General features: G+C 37.7%; 1 protein-coding gene across 2 annotated transcripts in view; it reads right to left on the bottom strand.

Moving 5' to 3' along the window:
* Positions 1-827: 827 nt before the first annotated feature.
* Positions 828-20,104, bottom strand: part of LOC140171916 (broad substrate specificity ATP-binding cassette transporter ABCG2-like) — a 45,721-nt gene continuing 26,444 nt past the window's right edge. For both annotated transcript variants that reach the window (XM_072195263.1, XM_072195264.1), the window contains 12 exons: positions 19,150-19,307; positions 17,945-18,096; positions 17,128-17,232; positions 15,819-16,027; positions 14,981-15,046; positions 12,799-12,884; positions 11,684-11,773; positions 10,830-10,954; positions 8,086-8,240; positions 6,640-6,729; positions 2,564-2,637; positions 828-2,288 (listed from right to left, as the gene is read on the bottom strand). In XM_072195263.1, the coding sequence (XP_072051364.1) occupies positions 2,141-2,288; positions 2,564-2,637; positions 6,640-6,729; positions 8,086-8,240; positions 10,830-10,954; positions 11,684-11,773; positions 12,799-12,884; positions 14,981-15,046; positions 15,819-16,027; positions 17,128-17,232; positions 17,945-18,096; positions 19,150-19,307 (1,458 nt within the window). In that variant the 3' untranslated portion in view covers positions 828-2,140. The remainder of the gene's footprint in view (positions 2,289-2,563; positions 2,638-6,639; positions 6,730-8,085; positions 8,241-10,829; positions 10,955-11,683; positions 11,774-12,798; positions 12,885-14,980; positions 15,047-15,818; positions 16,028-17,127; positions 17,233-17,944; positions 18,097-19,149; positions 19,308-20,104) is intronic.

Below are 20,104 nucleotides of genomic sequence, written 5' to 3'. Positions count from 1 at the left end.
TCGTATTCTAAATGCAATTTGGTGTGTCTGACGTGCACTCAGGTCCTAAAAACAATAATGTGCAACGGCGGGTGACCTAGCCCTTAAGCATCAAATATATATACGCTCTAGGTCTTGCGACATTCATTGAATAAACATACAAATGTTGTTTATGATCTTTTTACAAAGCACTCTGATATTCACGCTATAAACACTGTATAGATATTATAGAGAGTTTCATTTTACCTCGAGTTAAGGGATGGGGTATGAACGTTTGGACAGTATTTATTGTGGGACATTAGAGCACATCAGACATATCGAATTGCATTCTGAATACGAAGAATGTCCTTCTGATATCAAATAATTTTGATTTTTGAAATTTGCAATGTAATACACATTTTATGACAAATTATTAAATCTTGATATTTTTCACATTTTTTGATATATAACAGTCCTCGAAGTAAATTTTATAAATCTAATGATGTATTCTTAAAGTGTATGTAGCTGGGAGAAAAAGCCGACGATCAATTGAAAATTTTGACCTTTCATATTGAAGATATGGATTTTTTCCCCAAAAAGACCTTTTTTTTTTTTGGTGTTCTGGGAAAAAATCCATATCTTCAATACAAAAGGTCAAAATTTTCAATTGATCGTCGGCTTTTCATCCCACCTACATACACTTTAAGTATAAATCATCAGATTAAAGTTTACTTTGAGTACTGTTAAATATCAAAAATATCAATTTTTTTATCATTTGCCATAAAATGTGTATTACAGTGCGAATTTCAAAAATCAAAATTATTTGATATCAGAAGGACATTCTTCGTATTCAGAATGCAATTCGATATGTCTGATGTGCTCTAATGTTCCACAATAAATACTGCCCAAACGTTCATACCCCATCCCTTAAGCATCAAAGATATATACGCTCTAGGTCTTGTGCGACATTCATTGAATAAACATACAAATGTTGTTGATGATATTTTTACAAAGCACTCTGATTATCACGCTATATGTATAGATATTTTAGAGACTTTCATTTTACCTCGAGTTAAGAAAGTCTTAAGAAAATCTATTAAATATGCAGGTGTAAAGCTTTGGAATGCTATTCATTCTGTTGTCAGGTACTCGTCATCAGTGAAGCAATTTCGAAAAACGTAACATCTGAATGATAAAAGCTATTCTTAAATGTTTTATCATGTAAACGTTGTCCAGGAAGCTGTTCCTGCTGATACCAATATTGTACATTGTGTTATGTACTCAGCAAGTACAAACATTATTAAATTTTATTATTATAGCATTATGCTTAATCCCACTATACCATCAATTACATACAATAAAAACATGATAGATATTAATACAATACCGTATACAGGGCCGCCGCTAGAGGGGGGTATGGGTGTGATCTCCCACCCCCCCTTCATAATTTTGTCGGCTAAAGTTGACCGTTGTCGGCAAAACCATTTGGTCGTCGGCAATATACAAGAGTCATATAAAATTAAATGTAGGCCTATTATTAACTTGTGCATATCGTTGTTGTATAATACAATAGTCCTATTGTTAATGTAATAGCTACTATTGAAACAAATTAGGTTAGGTGACATTTTAAGTTAAATTTTTTTTCCGACAAAATGGATGTGATTTTTAATATTTATCGTGCAAACCCGTGCTAGTCTTTTACACAACCAGTTGTGCCGGTCCTGACACACAGTCTGGTCCGAGACTAGCTCTAAGCAAAACTCTTGTTTTGTGATTGGTTCTGTCCATCTGCTCAATCACGTTATGGATAATTTATTAATTATTGATTCATTAAAGAGTCACATTTTTACTGTCCTCAACTTATGCATGCATGGTACTTATAGGTCGTTTGTACAGAGTGTCTTATCTCATAGTAGGTACAATCTCTGGCAGTATGGGGTGAGACACACCTTGTATAGACTAATTCCACCAGCCGTCTACACTGCGCATGTGCTATGTTGTGCTTCGTAGTGAATCAGAAGGATGACGAAAGAGGGCAGTAGTCTACTCCATGTATAGATTTGTTGGCAAAAAGTGAATGTCGTCGGCAAAATTTTTTTTGTTTGTTGTACGCTACGTTTGCCAGTATGATATGGACATTACTCATATCATTAAGCCTACAATTTTATTTTGTGGCGCATGTTTACTTCAACTTGGGCATTCTTAGTAGCCTAACGTATGTGAAAAACATTAAGCCTACGGTAATGGCGACCAATGCCACTTGATTCTGCCACAGTCCCCAATCGGAATAGTCTATGCCCTGAGACTCTAGGAATTCATTGCCATCAATACTGAAAAGAAAGTAAAAAGTCAAAGGAAACCAGTTGTTAATTATGCTATGTTAATTATGTAATGCACAAAGCCGTAGCCAGCCCGAAAAGGGTCCTTTTTTCTGTAAAAACATTGAAAATCAGACTTTTTTCAAAGGAATGTTCTCGGTTTTCAATTGTCCCCTATTAATGAAGTTTTATTCAGGAGTGTGTGTTCACGGTCTACGGTAATCCCACACACAACACACACCCCTATCACACAAAATAAACTCACCCCTATCACACAATACACTCACCATAACTGAGATGTTCCATTATTGATGGGTGGATCACAAAAGGTTTTGTCTTTGAACTCGGTGATGTATAATGTCTACATGAAAGTGGAAGAAAAATAAGTTGTTGCATGCAATGCGTAAACATCATTTAGAACAATAACAATACACTCACAGATACAGTAACCAGGAACAATAAAAGCACCAATTACATAATAAAAACAACTATTATATAGCCATACGACGAGCAACTTTTAATATATTTTAATAGCTTTCACAACGACGCTAGAAAGCTCCAAAGTTATGGTCAAATGATCATTATGTAAAAGGGATGGGGCGGGCGCTGGCTGACCCTATTTGTTTTTGAATGGCCGAGCGGTTTTGCCAAATTAATTGGAGCAGCGCCACCCCTCCTTTTAGGGTAAAATATAAAAGTAGCGAAGACTGGTTTCTAAAAGCGCAGATTTATGCGAACAGAAATACTGCCACCATCAGGGTAAGTTGGTGTGGCAGAACACACCGAGTTATCCGTCAAAGGAATCCTGGTTAGGCTTAAAAACACAACAACAATGAATATTATTAATTTGTTAACACGTTTTATTAAAGTTCTTACACTACAAAATACATCTTAATCTACTACATGAACAACATCAGTTATGTCACTAATGGCTTACCATACCTGGCTGAAAGGAATGATTTGATTTTAAAATGCACAGCTGTTTAATTAAACAATTAGCAACAGTGTGTTTTATCTGCTGTATTATGACGCAAATGGCCTACCATACTTTATGTTGTTTTAACACATTACATCATTTTACACAAGGTTTCACAATTTACATTACAAAGAATACTTTTTATATGGTTCATCAAAGCATCCTACACAATGACAAGTAAATACATAAACAAAGGTCACTGCACTATTAACTTCATGCACAAACTATTTAAAATGCCAAACCTCCAACAATTGATTTTTTCCTTACTCTTATACTCAATATGGCTTCACTACAACTGTACTTCTCGTTTCCCAATATTCTCGCCCGAAACCCTTGTTTCGAAACTTCATCACCTTCTTTCCTTTAATAATTTTACCCGCAACACCTGGGCCTAAACTATTTTAATGGTCTCACTCGAAAGTTGGCAAAAATGCGTGGGTCGAACCATGTTTAATGTCACACCTGAAAGTTAATTAAAACACGTAGGTTGAATCATTTTTAATGGTCACATGACCCGAAAGTTTGCCAAACACATGAATCAAACCATTTTTCACTATTAAATCCGTACCCGCGATAACTGTTTTAATCCACAATCCCATGCAATACATTTACATTACGACTCTTTCACGTACATGTAAAATCTTTTAATACCACACAATCCATTACGACTCTAACACTGTACACAATGTTAACTCGCAATTTGAGCGCCTCAAACCTTCGCGTCTCTAAACTCTCACTAAAGCTCTCTCACAACTCGCCTAATCTGCAACTCCTAAATGCATAAGCCACAAAAGTGCAATTGCCAACATTAATATTACATTTTACAATTATTTCACACAAATGACATTATGAATGCACACTGCAAGCATTATTTTTGAAACCATATTACGCCTACACACTGAACACATGTTTAACGAATGTCCTCATGGAAATCTATGTTGCACACAACCTTCGGGAGTTGATGCTGAGAGCCACATCAACACATTCTGCACCACTGCGCAGATTTCCACTTGAAAGACAATCTTTTAATATAACACACATTTTTCAGTTGATACACAAATCCCGTGTGATTTTATCCAATGCTCAACTTGACATATTACAACACACACTTGTACAACATTTCAACGATGGCTGCGTCATTTATCACATCTTTAATGATCTATTTTTGTCACACACCAATCAACAATTTCAATGCTAATTTTGTCAACAATGGCTTGCCATACTCAAGTTATAAATACACAATTGTATTTACCAGTGTTTTGCCAAAGTACACAACATAGTTTGCTACTTCTACAAAAGTTATTTACAAAGCATGAATACACATTCTTTTATCAAAACATTTTTATAGGCCTACAAATCTTGAATCAAATGGTGCACTATATAATTCTACACAAAGCATTTATCCTAAACCAAAATATAATTACGCAATCAGCATGCACAAATTTGGTACATTATGCAACTACTTATCAAAAGTCACACATTATTTTAACCTGGCCTACTTTTACGCAAAGTGCACAATATCTGAACCATGCTCACAATCGCAATTATGACACTTTTGGCGCACCATACTTTTGCTACAAAATGTCAATCAACATGATGAAATAGCTTATTTACACAAAGTTTGACTTTCTGTACACAAAATGTCATGACAATTTCCAATCATCTGTGCTGCTTGTTTTACAAAACATAATATTTTAACCCAGTTTACTTTCCACAAGGTTTTGACCCAATCCCTGCCAAACAATGACCTGAACTTGAACTCTGTCCCAATTTCAGATATTTTGACTCTCAAAACAATGTTCAAAACAATACAAGCCAAAACATTGCTACAAACAAACACATCCCAATTTGGCAAACATTTTGTTTCACTCATCCCCCCTCAAGAAGCACAAATTGTTTGTTTACATTTGCATATCAAAATCATAAACTCACATTAAAAATATACACACAATGTCCAATGTCCCATGTCCTCGCCTGTCGATGATGCTTGTCCGTCGTTAACGTTGTCGCGAGGTGCACTTATCGAAGAAATTATAAATCCGACATTTTGCTGGCCAGCTTTTTAATTGCGAAATGTCAATTGCAGAAATACATGCGATGATGCAAGAAAATGTCGTCTTCGCTAAATCACTTGAAAATATCATGTCCATTGCGTACGTCATGAGCTGCCAAAACTCCATTGAAGATATAACTCCAATCTAGGCGATAATATCCACTCAAATAATGCGAATCTTTCCCCATTTCTCAGCACATTACGAAGTAAAAAATGTCGTCACAATTAATTTATTAAAACTCGTCAACTTGGTAAATTTGTATCGTCCATTCGCTGCTGTCAATTTTGCTCGGTCTTTTCCAATTCCATACGAAAATATTGCCAGTAATTTCCATCTCTTCTAAACTCTCGTCTTTCTTTCAGAAAAGCACACAAAGGTAAATATTATCTGTCCACCCGTCGAAATTGTCTTCATCTAGGTCGTCCTCCACTCCCCTGTCCATCATGTCACACGGTCTGCACTCAGTCGGTCGGTCTCTCGGTCTGACAAGTTTCTCAATCCGCGCACTCAAAACCCACGCCAAAGTTTGGATCAGCTGACCTTTAACCAATCAGCGTCCGCGTTTGGTAAATCTTCACAAAGGACTTGCCGCTTCCTGATTGACGGTGCTTATTCGCGCTGAATACAATGGAAACTTCTAAAAAAAGTACCGTACACGAGCAGGAGTTGTACACAACAGAAATACCTTGATGTAGCCGCAAAACACGTGATTATTTGGCTTGCAAAATAATGGAAAAACAAGCTATTTATAGGGGGGAAATCCCGTTACAATTACTTCTGAGGATTGTTAAATATCAAAAATATCAATTTTTAATAATTTGCCATAAAATTTGTATTATATCGTGAATTTCAAAAAATCAAAAGTATTTGATATCAGAAGGACATTCTTCGTATTCAGAATGCAATTCGATATGTCTGATGTGCTCTAATGTCCCACAATATATACTGTCAATACCCCACCCCTTAACAGTCCTCCAAGTAAAATTTATAAATCTACTGTATACTGATATGTATATAGCTGGAAGGACAGGCCGGCGATCTTTTGAAAATGTTACTCAGACCATGATAACTTTGTTTTCTGACAATTGTATTTTATTTCCGGTTTTTATATTTTTACCACTGATTGTTACAAAATGGAACTTGCTAGTGTAAATTGGTCATAACTAGAAAGTGTATTTATTGTAGCAGTATACAATATATTCTAATTACTCATTACTATAGAATATTGGTATTAAAATGTTCGTTGTTTCATGTAGAACAAGATAATAATAAAATCACAATTTTTGTACCTGCCGAGATGAGCCTAATTTACTCTCATTAAATCACTACTCACATTCACACAGTATCTGGCTACACTGAGATACTGGACCCAACGTATCCACGCCCCTAAGGAGGCTATGTTAACCAATAAACCACCAAATATCTGTAGAAAAACAAACAATAATATTACAAGGAACATATTTGAATTGCACACCTCACATCACCACGCTTATGGGGGCACAACACTAATTCAGCGTCCCATAGGATAACGTGTGAATTCGACCTACTTCAAGCGCCATTTCTGGAGTCCCTGCAATACTTGGCAAAATAAATTTGGTATCAAATTAAAGCTCTGTTTCTTTAGATTCCAAAACTTTTGTCGGCATATATCGATGACCATTGACTTTTTTCGCTATTTTGCGGTGCAAAAAAAGAGCTAAAAATATACTACACTCACATTTCAAAATCGGGTTTTCTCTTAATCCGCCACAGAGAATTGCTTTTGAGATCAATTGTCCATTTTGTTCTGCATGTTATCATTAAAGACACTTATCGAATTCATATGAGCCGATATTGAGTGATTTAAAGTGAACATGTCGGTAAATATGGTCGCTACAATCTTATATTCAATATGGACTATATTAGCCGAATTTCGTTGTTACATAAAATGCGGAGTGATTTAGTGTTGCGCCCTCTTATAATTAGCCTTTTTGAAGTATGGCGGGCAAAAAAGGAGAGGGCGTGCTTTGGTTTGGGTAATCTTTTGTATGCTTCTCAGCTGAGAAAAGATTACCCAAATCAAAGGTGCGCCCTCTTCTTTTGTGTCCGCCATATTTCAAAAAGGCTTATAATTGCGTCACCGTATTCAAATATGCAAAAGGCTGGTTTAATTTACTCCCCGCGATTAGATTTAGTGGAGAGACCAGAAGTATGGTAAAACTAGGTCATGACCTTCAAGCTGCCCAAGGTCATATTTGGTACCAATACGCTGTATACTGTATTGATATAAAATTGGACGGATTGAGCATGATACTTGAATTTATTGGTCGAGCTAAAGTTTTCAAATATCATGCGAGACAAAGTTCAGCGTGATATTTGAAAACTCCAGCGAGACCGATAAATTCAGGTATCATGCGAAAGTATCCGTCCAATTTATGATCAAAATATTGCAGTATGTGGAAGAGGAGATAATTTTGGACGCCATCTTGGATTTAGAGGTGACAGAAGTAAATACGCAAGAGTACATGAAGCAAATGTTGGGTCATTTGCAATAAGGAAGAGGATTAACGAGGTGTAGCCCACTTAGTTTGTATGCTGCAATGGGACTCATGAGATTTGGCCCTTCGCTTATAAATATACTGCCTTTTACGTGTAGCATATATACCCCTCGGAATGTGAATGGCGATGCCCAGGAGCGATACGCGATAATATAATATAAAATAGGTTTTAAGTTTACCCAGTATGTTACTGGTAATTCCTCAAGCATGTCAATCGAGATTAAACGTATAAGTCTACTTACTATCATCAAGACATAGGCAATAGCTATTCCAAGATTTGCTACACCTATATTCCTTGTGCTAGCTCCAATAAAGAAAGCAATGCCACATGCAGCAAAGGTACTCGTCTGGAGATTGAGGAAAAAGATGAAGAACGAAGCGGCTTCTGATTTCAAACCTGTATCATGATATAAAATACATTATGTGTCAGATATTATGCAAAAAAAAACCACATAAGGTGCCAGTTCCTTAAAGAATTGATCCCAGCTTGAATTCCCTCCTCAGTTTAGTATCTGTCACTGAGGTACCCAGATCAACAGACTATCATTATACACTAAGCCAAAAAAGAAACTCGTAATTTTTCACAAGGTCATATCTTAAAATCCTGTCCATCAAAATGAACCAAAATTACACACAAGATTATTTCAATACTCTACTCTTAAACACATATCAGTAACCAATCAGTTGTCCAACTGACACAACAGCAAAATACACTGATATGGAATAGCTTTCTGGATCACATTCACAGCCAAATAATTGGCACCCAGCACTAGAAATCTGTGAGAATCGTTGAACAGAAGATAACTTACAAAACGGTGCTGCTTTCTGGTTTTCACGCACTTTCTTTAAGAAACAGGTCTTGTTCCACACTATTCTATTTACTCTTTGGGAATTATCATCTGAGCAAGGACTATTCGGCTAGCCATCGGTCATAGCAAGATAATGTTAGATAGTAAATGTATACTTGTATTTTAGATAGGGGTATCTCGAGCTACCATATGCTTCAACATAAGTCTTGCGATATTTTGTTTGTACTCATTTTAATGCATTTTTCATGCCGATTCAAAATATGGTCATATATGTAAATGTAGACTTTTTGAATTTTTAAAGAAAATTTGAAACTTATCGTTACATACATACATACATATACGAATTTTTTATTCAATAATGAACAAATACATTTGGGCCACCAAAGCGGCATTATAAATCATTACATGAATAAATTACAAACAACATGAAATTGAACAGGAAGAATTAATTGATTTTGGTTAGCCTGTATCGCAGTCTCCAAATGATGTTGGTTCCAATCATGGAACTGACAGAAGCATACTTGGCAACAGCCTTGGCAACACGTTTGGGGAAGCCAAGTTTCTTCAACCCACTTCGGAAACGGTGATGAATATGGCCGAGTGACCCAATCACGAAGACAAGGATTGTGCAATCAAATCCGCACAATGTGAGCAAGTTACAAAGAGGAGTATACTTTTGGAACTTTGTGTTGTAACTTTCCTCAATGAAAGCATCGAAAGGACAAGTTACTTCCAAGATGAAACACTTCATGTTTTCGTGATCAATGAGAAATAAGTCTGGTTTTCTTGCTTGAATGTCCTGAAAGATGTTTGCGAATTCAATTTCATCATCGTCATTCGTGATCAGGGCACCCGAGATGATCTTTTCACGGTAGATATCACACCTGTTGTATTTTTTAATTTCCTTTTCAAGGATATTCATGATCCGGTTGTGTCTTGAAATGTAATTGTAACGAAATTTCATGCAGCCGTTTGCTACATGTGAAATTGTATCAAATGGATTTCTGCAAAGAGGGCACGACTTGCTGACCTGAGGAAACATTACATGGAGCAATGAATTTGATTCAGCGATTTGGAGTCTAGCTTTGGTGATAAACTTAATCAGGTCGACACTTAAATCACCATTCTTTAAATGCTCCATGAACATGCATAATCTGCTTTCTCGAGGTCCGCAAGTCTTCCCTGTGATTCAAGATTTTTCCAGTTGCTTAGTTCAGTTTCAGTAAGTTTCTTTATGATAAAATGATAAATTATATACTTTGTTACAAACCATAACAGTTTCACCTGCCTTTATGGCATACGCAAAGTTTTCGTTGTTTGATTTAACCAACTCGATGGCTAATTTTGAGCAGATCTCGTTTAACTCAACCCAGGCTGACTTGCTCAAGCAAGTCTGAATATTTTTTATGATGATACCATTTTCATCAGCTTCATACCCAGCAAAGTTTTTACCTTCATCGTTAGTTTCTTGTATTATCATTATCATAAAATACCAAAGCGCATTACAAAGGACTTAAACTACAATAGACTTACGCTACAAAAACATGCATATGCAAATGAATATAAACAAAAACAGTATTATGAAACAGGAAATAAATGTGATTTGAGGAGTTCTTTGAACCTGTTTAGGGTAGGGGCCTCACGAATATGCTGTGGAAGAGTATTCCATATCCGTGGGCCAGCAATATGGAAAGCCTGATCCCTTAGGCAGCGGTTTGTATACGGAATATGAAGTTGCAGTTGCGTGCCCGGAGGGAGCACATCAAAAACTTTTGGTGGGTATGTTCCCCCGGAATTTTGAGGTGGTAGGTCTTTGGGAGCTGACGGCAAACTGGTTAATGGGGGGTCTTTCGGAGCTGCGAACAAGTAAAAAATGAGGACTTTTGGAGCAGCGAACAGTCAAAATCAAGGGTCTTTCTTGGCTTTCTGGTTGAAAATTGACTGAAAAAACCAGAAATATGAGGAATGAGCGATTTTGGGGTCTTTTAGACCTAAAATTATAAAAATCAAGGGTCTTTCTGCGCTCTATTTTGATCAAATATAGGGAGTCTTTTGGAGCTGCGAAATCCAAAAATGGGGGGGACATACCTGTATGGTCATTTGTGTTAGTGCCCCCCGGCATGCGTGGAGAGGGTAAAATTAAAGGAATCATTATCTGCTGTGGGATGTTCACTTACCAAGCATCCAGTATGATATGGTAGCAAATATTGCGGTTGGTAAGAATCGAACTGGTATCAAATCTGCTGTTATCTTGGCTAGGAAATAAGCCGATACTCTGTAAAATCCACTCGCAGACTCATGTCTGAAGATAACACAAAAATGGATCATTAGCAATTCGCCAGCGAATGAGTTCTGCACCACGATCGAAATGATCGCAACACAAAGTCTATGGCATGAACTGCCAATTCCAAAAGGTGCGTGATCCAGTTACCAACGAGTCTTCACTGGCGAATCCCAAAACACCGTCAAATACGAAAAGTAAGACCTTTCACGTCGGCTGACCTTTGACCAGTGTGGTCTTTGCGGGGTGGCGGTAGGGTTAGGGAGTTGGCTTGCTAACTCAATCTCCCTATAGAATATCTTCACCCCCCTTAAAACCAACCCCAAAAGAAATTTTCAACCCCCTAACCCCCTCCCTCCGATAGTGTAAAATTGATGTGAATACCACACTGTATTTGACCTTTAGCTGTAGAGCAGCGTGTGGTGTGCCAATCAAGAAATCGCATATTTACAGACAGGCAAATCGGGGTAGTCTCTGTGCGAGATATACGCTCGCGTCTGTCAGCGTTGCCATGGAAGCTGCGAGTGAGTGCAGTGAAAAAAGGACTATTGCGCGGGCGCGGAGTGCAATAGCAAGAATAATCAATAGTAATTGACCAATCAAATGATAAGAATCTTTGTATGAGTTCTATAATGTTATAATATTATTTCTATACACCACCTGAGAAAATGGTCTAGCGACGGCCCTGCCTATTACTTTAATTCCAGTGTCATATTTTGAAATATCCATATTGCAATATTGTTTACTTACAGAAAGACGATTCGCTCTGCAATAAATGGTTCTACTGCACTGGTGTTTGCAAATAGCATGTTCATTGCGATGAAGAAAAATGCACCGACTCTGCAAATAAAGTAATAAACACATTGGATAAACAAAATCAAGGTAAACAAGTAGATTAGTAAATAAAGCTGAATTTATACTCCATCGCTGCGCGACGAGCGATTGGTATTTGACCAATGAGGTAGCGTGCTTTTCTCAACCCAACAAAAAGCGCTCTACCTCATTTGGTTGAAAACCAATCGCTATCGCTTAGCGATGGAGTATAAATTTAGCTTTACGCGGTGCGAAAAATAAGTCCCCGTCACTAGCCCGCAGCCTTCTTCTTCTTGTTAATTTCAATGTTCTGATGTATTATCCTGATTCACTTGTCCTGCGATGATCACTGTTCAACGAAGTCCACTGACGACTTTTATATCCTTTGCATAAAATCCTCGCACAGCTGACTATCTCCAAAATGGTGCTATTTTTACCTTTCACACAATTTCATCAGGAAAACAGGCCTGCCTCCTTATCCGCTCTGTTTCCACTAATATTGACAGATGTGTTGATTCATAAACCAGACTTCAGCAAGTGGACAGAAGAATAAAAATAGTATAAATTCCTTTCTTGAAAGAAGTACGCACTTTGACGTATTCTTCTCCGATATTACTGGATAGTAAGTAATACATTGTCTACATTAGATATGTCTGATTCGCAATTTGTGTTTACATTTTCTTATATACCAAGCACAAAAAAATCCCATCATATTAATAGCCAATTACTACTTTTTCATAACATAATGATGTAATCGGGAAACAAAGATTATAAATATTAACCTTTCATATCACATCCTTTCCCAGGGGAAATCCAATATGATGTCATATTCACTTTACAATCTATGGGGAATACCCAATCCATAACTAGTCCAGACTTTGTTTATAGTGATTTGAGGGAATCCCAAAATGTCTTTACGCGCCAACTCTTGCAAAGGGGATTTCCAGATATTTAGAAAAAACCTAAAAAATGGAACACGAATACATCCGGGATGGGGATAATATAATCAGCTAGCTCAGGATAGCTTCTCTAGAGTCTCTGGACATGCTCACCTATTTTGAACTCCAGCAGTAGCTGTCTTGTCAAGTTGGAAGTAGATAGCACCTACTATTAGAGCAAACACGGATGAAACAAAAATCTATAAAACGAAAAACCATAGTAAATATTAGGGTTACACGACTCAGGCCTACGACACTCGATCGTTAGTTGGAGGACAACTAGCACGGGTCGCCATTTTTGTGACTCTTAATAAGTTATAAAGTTAAATAATTTATAATAACTTATCCATCGAAATCATCTCTTCAGCAGAGCTCTGTAGAGGGCTCTACGGTATCGTTTTATTACACGGTACGTAGTAGGACCTGACCGGTGTACGGTTTACCGAGCCGCCATTATGTGACGATTGGATACTTATAATTAATTAAAGCCTTAATGTACGATTTCCGTCAAATTTTAATTTTGTTATTCTTTATTCAAAATGTTGAAATTATATTAATAATAAAACCCAACTGGTTATTTTGACCATTTAACATTCAGTTCTATGGGAGGACATAATTATTATCATAATTTTTAAATTATGATAATATGTCGAACTTTGCTCTGTTGACCTACAAAGACAACAAATTTGGCCGATTCCATTTAGGTGCAAGTTGGGACATGTGTAAACATTACAAATATGCAAACAAAATCAGGTTTGAAAAAAATTAACCAATTTCATATTATAAGATCGTACACTATGGCTTTAAGAGTCACAATGACGTCTCGGCAAACCGCACACCGGTCCTCAAAATCGGTATAGGTGTCTTATCACATTATCCATTATCTCTGGTCCACTACTGTGACTTTCGATTATGTTGGCAAAAAAGGGAATATTTTACATAAATGCTACATAAGAAACTTATTCTATTGAACACAATGCACAGTTTTCCATTTCAATGGTTTAGAATAAGTAGTCAAATGGTCATTCACACTCAGCAACACTTAGTACAGAGTTGCTCACTGTGCAACCTTTCCGTCCAATGTCAGAACTACCTTAGCGTGACCTGCTACATTTAGAGAGGATGGTCTTACGCCCAACCTGCGAACAAGTAAAATGAGGACTTTTGGAGCTGCCAACAGTCAAAATCAAGGGTCTTTCTTGGCTTTCTGGTTGAAAATCGCCTGAAAAACCAGAAATATGAGGAATGAGCAAGTTTTAGGTCTTTTAGAGATGAAATGATCAAAATCAAGAGTCTTTCGGAGCTCTATTTTGGTCAAATATAGGGGGACTTTCGGAGCTGCAAAACCCAAATAGGGGGAACATACCCGTATGGTCATTTGTGTTAAGTGCCCCCGGGGAGTTCGTACCTTTAATCACTGAAGTACTTATTTCATATTTCATTTCATTTCATATTTTATTTCCATAAAAATCAAAGACATTACAAAAAAATATATAAAAACTTAAAAACTTAGCTACTTAGAAGTACTTAGAAGTACTTCAAAAAATTTAGATATGAAGAAATCTCATCTCATCTCTCTCATCTCATCTCATCATTGATCATGAGAAAAACAAGAATGTCAAGTTGAACAGTATATTCTTGTGTGCTCTAGCCCCGGGGCGCTAGCTGGGCCGTGTAATTCAGTATGCATGTAGACTGCAATATATGTTTGAAATGATGTCATGCTTCTTTGTAAATGTTGATGAAAGTTTATTATGTCAAATATAAGCTCATTATTTTGTGACTTGCCATCACGACATGAGCGTAAAGTCGCAAGTTGGTAGTTTCGAAACGCCCTGGCTATTGCGTTGGTGGTCTTTGTTTCCTTCGTGAATGACCCATTGTGCGCCCCCAATTCACAAAGGACATACAGACATACTATTGGCTTGAACAAGTGCGCGGCCACAAACAAAGCCATCAACTCAGTCAGCCAGGATGTCTCGAAACTACCAACTTGCGACTTTATACTCATTTCGTTATGGCGGGTCACAGCATAATTTAACAGTGTTTTGGGTGCTTTTGTATAATATGTTCATTCTTAGTACAAACTTCATTTGTGTATTTTGGCACTTATAGGCTTGATTAAAATTTTGATTTTCAAAATAGTCATTATAGTCGTTGTAATGCAAATTTTTGAGGCCAACTAGTGAACCCATCGGTATACAAAATTTTCGGCCAAATTGAACACAAATTGTCACAGTTTTTACAGCTTTTCCCTAAATATTTGGGAAATGATTTTGGAAATAATTTCACATACCTGTCCCGTTGATACCCGTGGGTTACGCCAAATATTTCTTGCATTTCTACCACATAAGTACAGAAACTGAAAAATAAAAATGATGAATGGAGCACATGGTCAATTTTCTGAAATGGTGGGTATTTTGGAGCTGACGGCAAACCGGTATAAGGCCAAAGAGATTGTTTGCTTGTGCTAGTCCAACCGGCCGTCTCGGCAGTCCCGACCGTAGTACTTTTTAAGTTGTTTTTTTTACAATTTTACCAAAAAAGTCAGGAATTTTCATCGTATTATCATCATCGGCGTCTACTCGTAAAACATTGCTTGTTGAACTAAAAAATGCAGTACTTTAAGTTTTTTGGTGAAAAATCTGTGGTCAGTGAGTGTTTTACATAGAAACAAGAGGGCTACTTAACATAATACTTTTGGTAAAGATATAAGAAGAAAATATTCTCCGACCGACCGACCCATCTATGGACAAGCAAACAATAATATTTATTACTATTTATTTATATTTTTTGGCTTGGAGGTATTTCAGAGGTGCGAACTGGGATCTTTCTTGGCTTTGTAGCACAAAATCGCCTGAATTTGGGAGTCTTTTAGAGCTAAAATTATCACCATCAAGGGTCTTTCAGCACTCTTGTTTTGGTAAAATTCATTCCAATTTCTGCCCAATGACAGAGGTCCGTCTATCTGGGGTGCATACCCGGTACGCGGTAGATCATTTGTCATGTTTGTGTCAAGTGCCTTTGACTGCTAGTGTCAGGAAAAACACAAAAATCCTGCTCCTGTAAAATGCTAACTAGAGCAATTTTGTGACCTCTGACAAAATGCTTTGACCTTTCACCCTGTGACCTACCTGGAAAAATAACGACGTAGGATAAACAGCCTGATTAATCATAGGGTCCTCAGTTCCTCTATAGTTATCATACAGCTTACTCAGGGATGTCTGCATGTCACTGTAATGATATGATTTCTTGTACTGCTCTACCAGTGAATCCTTCAGATTATCGATACCAAAGCCACTTTCTTTGCGGAACCCTCTTTCCATAGTATCTTCATTTTCCTCTGTAAAATTGAAGGTTTTGAGGGTTTTTTTGCCTGCACTTCTACATACATGAGTGAAAATAGAGAAATGGTGGTGCCAATGGCGGCATGGGGGTACTGCTCCCAAATTTGCTCACCCCCCCCCCCTCGTTCCTTTGTTCCTGGGGAAAGTTACAACATCGCCTGATGACAGGGGCACGGTTTTTTATTCTCACTGCACGGAATTTTAATCTCACTGCACAAACGTGCCAGGAAGCACGTTAGAATAGCCCTGGTGACGAGGAAGTTCCTCGAAAGCGCTCCCGGTAAGCGAAATAAACAAGTAGTGTTGAAGTTTAAAGTTATTTACATTATAATTTTGTCCTATAATGATATCGGTGCCCCGAAATATAATTGATGGCTCGAACTATCATAAGACCCTGAAGGTACCATACATTTTAATACATCGTCAGGGGTCTATGAGCTGTGCTTTATTCCGTGTATGATATTTATGTTAAGCCACTCGAGAAACCGCTATTAGGTGTTAGACGTACCAGATACCAGGGGCGTAGCAAACGGGGGGACAGGGTGAACGAAGGCCTTGAGGATTCAGAGGCCCCGAGCACAAAAGCGAAAATTAAATAATGGCTGATAATCATGATAATGGAGAGTAGGGCCGGATTTACCATTGGGCCAGATGGGCCTGGGTCCAGGGCCCCCCAAATTCCCCTATGCATCTTTCTTTTAACCCCAATAACAGCATGATTTTGGTGAAAATTGTAACATTTTCCGCGCCTCTCGCGCATTTAGATTCATGTTGATCTGGGGCTAATAGTATGAAATTGAATTTGTTCGCGAGCTTTGCGCGCAAATGTCCTAGTAACATCAGAACAAGATATGTTAGGATATAATACGCAAACCAAAACTTGGCCACTGACTTGAGTGCACATGCCTTCTTCAGCACGTGAGTTCGGGCCTCCCAATTTTGGCCTGGCCCAGGGCCCCATAAGGTAAATCCCGCCCTGGTTAAAAGGGCCCGTACTGATCCTTGTCCATGGGCCCCTAATGCTCTTGCTACGCCCCTGCCAGATACGTCCTCCATAGTATGATTCGAAAGAGCCATATAATAATTACAAACTTACGTGCTTCGTCCGCTATATCAGTGACACTTTGTACCGCTGAAGAGTCCTCGTTGAGAACATCCAAGAAGAAATCTGCAGGGTTGTTGTGTTCCTCGCATATATAACCTGAAATGAAACCAGATTAACAAATAATAATTATCAATTAAAGCGAGAAAACATAAATGGTTAAAATGGTTTGCAGCATTTTTCAATTTCTTACTGTAAAATATAAATTTCGAAAATACCCTTCGATTTAATTTAAATCTAGTCAACCAGACATACCTATTTTGACGGACGAACCGACGTTGCGACTGAAACCTTCAGTCTTCAGTTGGGTTGTGATGCAAATGACCTTGAGTACCGGACACTTCCGGTATAGATGACAATCGGCGAGGAATGTCCTTTATGATTCTGTTCCAGCCGTGTGAAAGTTTGGCCCGGACGCCTCTTCCACGGTTGCGTGATGGTTGCTCGGCCCTCACCCAGATGGCCTCTTTCACGCCACGCTCAAACCAACGCTGCTCCCGATCTCAAATCCGGACGTCCTTTGGTGTCAAAATGGTGTCCGCTTGCTTTCAGATGAAGAAAAACTTTCACACGGCTGGGACAGAATCATAAAGGACACTCCTCGCCGATTGTCATGTATACCGGACGTGTCCGGTACTCAAGGTCATTTGCATCACAACCCAGCTGAAGACTGAAGGTTTCAATCGCAACGTCGGTCCGTCCGTCAAAAATAGATATGAATTTCAACATACCCAGATGAATGAGAGTCTACACAGTTTGAACCTTCGGTAAATCCCCTCAAAGTGCTTTAAAATGTCAACTGCTCACTTACCCAAATTTGAAAAATGTTCTAATGCCTTGTCTGAAGGGCCATGGTAGACCGTCTCTCCTTGAGACAGCATATGTAACTTGTCAAACAGACGAAAGATGGAATAACGAGGTTGATGAATGGAGAAGATGATGCAGCGCCCTCTTTGTGACAATCTGTTAAGGTTCATGAGAATAATTATTATACCTATGCCTATCATACTAAGGCCGTATAAAATGAATGTTTTGGTTCTCGTCCAGAGGATTTCATGAATTGATGAAGGAGGGAGTTTTTTTTCCAATGTAAAATGAGCATTGTCAGTAGTTTTCGGTCTTTTCCAACAGTGCACGGGAAAGGATAAGGCCCTTTTTTTCTAATGTGAGATTTTGAGGGATAAAGCCCGTAGAGTACCCCACAAAGACTTGGAAATGTTCCGTGTTCTCTAATAAACTTATTTCATAAATCATTCCAAAGTCTTAAACAATTTTTTTTTTAAATTACAAATCCCAGAAATTGCGGACGTGAACCAAAACATTAATCTTATACGGCCTAAGCAGTTGAACGCTGATGGCGCTATTTTTCTAAAATTTTATTTGCATGTTTACAAGTGGTAGACACTTGTATAATGACATTAAAACATCATAGAAATATTAGTAACATATAGCAAGGAAATTTTTATACTATTTTTATCACATATTAGTGGGCTAAATTAAATTTAAAATATATGTAAATAGCGCCCTCAATTTGCACACAAATATACAGTTTAGAGATTACCACAAAAAGGCAGAAAAAGATGAAAATTTTGATGAAGAAAAGAATATCTGAGTTAAAAATAGCTATAGACCTATGTGTATGAGTGTGATAGCTGTTGGTATTGTAAAAGTCTAGAATTGCAAATTATGTAATGTTTTGTTAGAATAAATGATCACTTCAAACAACCGTGCTGTGTTAGCATCTAACCCTGTTGTAGGCTCGTCCAAGAATAGTATACTAGGCTTGAAGATCAGATCATTCTGTGCTTACCTTGATAGCAGCAGCATTACAGCATTAGTTGTGCTAGCATCTAACCCTGTTGTAGACTCGTCCAAGAATAGTATCCTAGGCTTGACGATCATTCTGTGCTTACCTTGATAGCAGCAGCATTACAGCATTAGCTGCGCTTGCATCTAACCCTGTTGTAGGCTCGTCCAAGAATAGTATCCTAGGCTTGAAGATCATTCTGTGCTTACCTTGATAGCAGCAGCATTACAGCATTAGCTGTGCTAGCATCTAACCCTGTTGTGGGTTCATCCAAGAATAAGATGCTGGGTTTAATGATCAATTCCATACCAATGTTAGTTCGCTTCCTCTCTCCTCCAGAAACACCTCGGGTAAACTCATCTCCAATCTAAAGTTGTATTTTGGAAAACCGCAAAACCAATTAGGATCAGTTTTTAAAAATTCTCATTTCAAAATAAAATTACACCCAGTGGGAACAAATGGTCTTTTAAGGGCCATCAGATTGAGTATCAGATGCTTCAGTGACTGTGAAGGAGTGGACATTATGTTCTAATATCTGATGTCCCTGTGTACTCATTCAAGAGGATTCTAAGAAACATTGTACATGCATGTATCTTGTATACTCTAAAAGTCCGTATGTACCAGACAAGTTAGACTTCTCCGTAGTCCACTTGCCATTGTGCATATTCAGAATTACCTTTGCATTTTTAAAAACTCCGATTGTGTGCACAATTGATAGATTTTCCTGATCTATTCAGTCACCGTACGCCCTCTGTTAGCTTGATACCCAAGTGAGAAACGTGATCAATTCTCCAAAATAAAACAGACTGCTATAGAAAATCACTGGTAGGCATGAAGGGAGCCCTCTTTCAAAAAATATTAAAAAACAAAAGTAAGGCAGGACACAAATGATCACTTAGAATGCCTACATCTAGGGCAACTAGATTTGTTTATAGACTATTTATTACATTATAATATCGAGATTGATAACATAGGCCTATTTCTAAATTTCTCAAAATTCGACTATGGCATAGTCTACAGACAAGTTAGACCATTTCTAACGTTAGACCTGGTCTAACTATGGGTTAGACATAGGGAGAACCCATTTTCTTAGCCATAGACATAGGAAGGACCAATTTTTCTTTCCTCCTTATACTCCTAGCAAAGTAGTGTTGGGTTTTTTTT

Source organism: Amphiura filiformis, chromosome 15 (assembly GCF_039555335.1).
Source record: "Amphiura filiformis chromosome 15, Afil_fr2py, whole genome shotgun sequence".
Taxonomy (NCBI): Eukaryota; Metazoa; Echinodermata; class Ophiuroidea; order Amphilepidida; family Amphiuridae; genus Amphiura; species Amphiura filiformis.
This window is presented reverse-complemented; position numbering and strand designations above follow the sequence as displayed.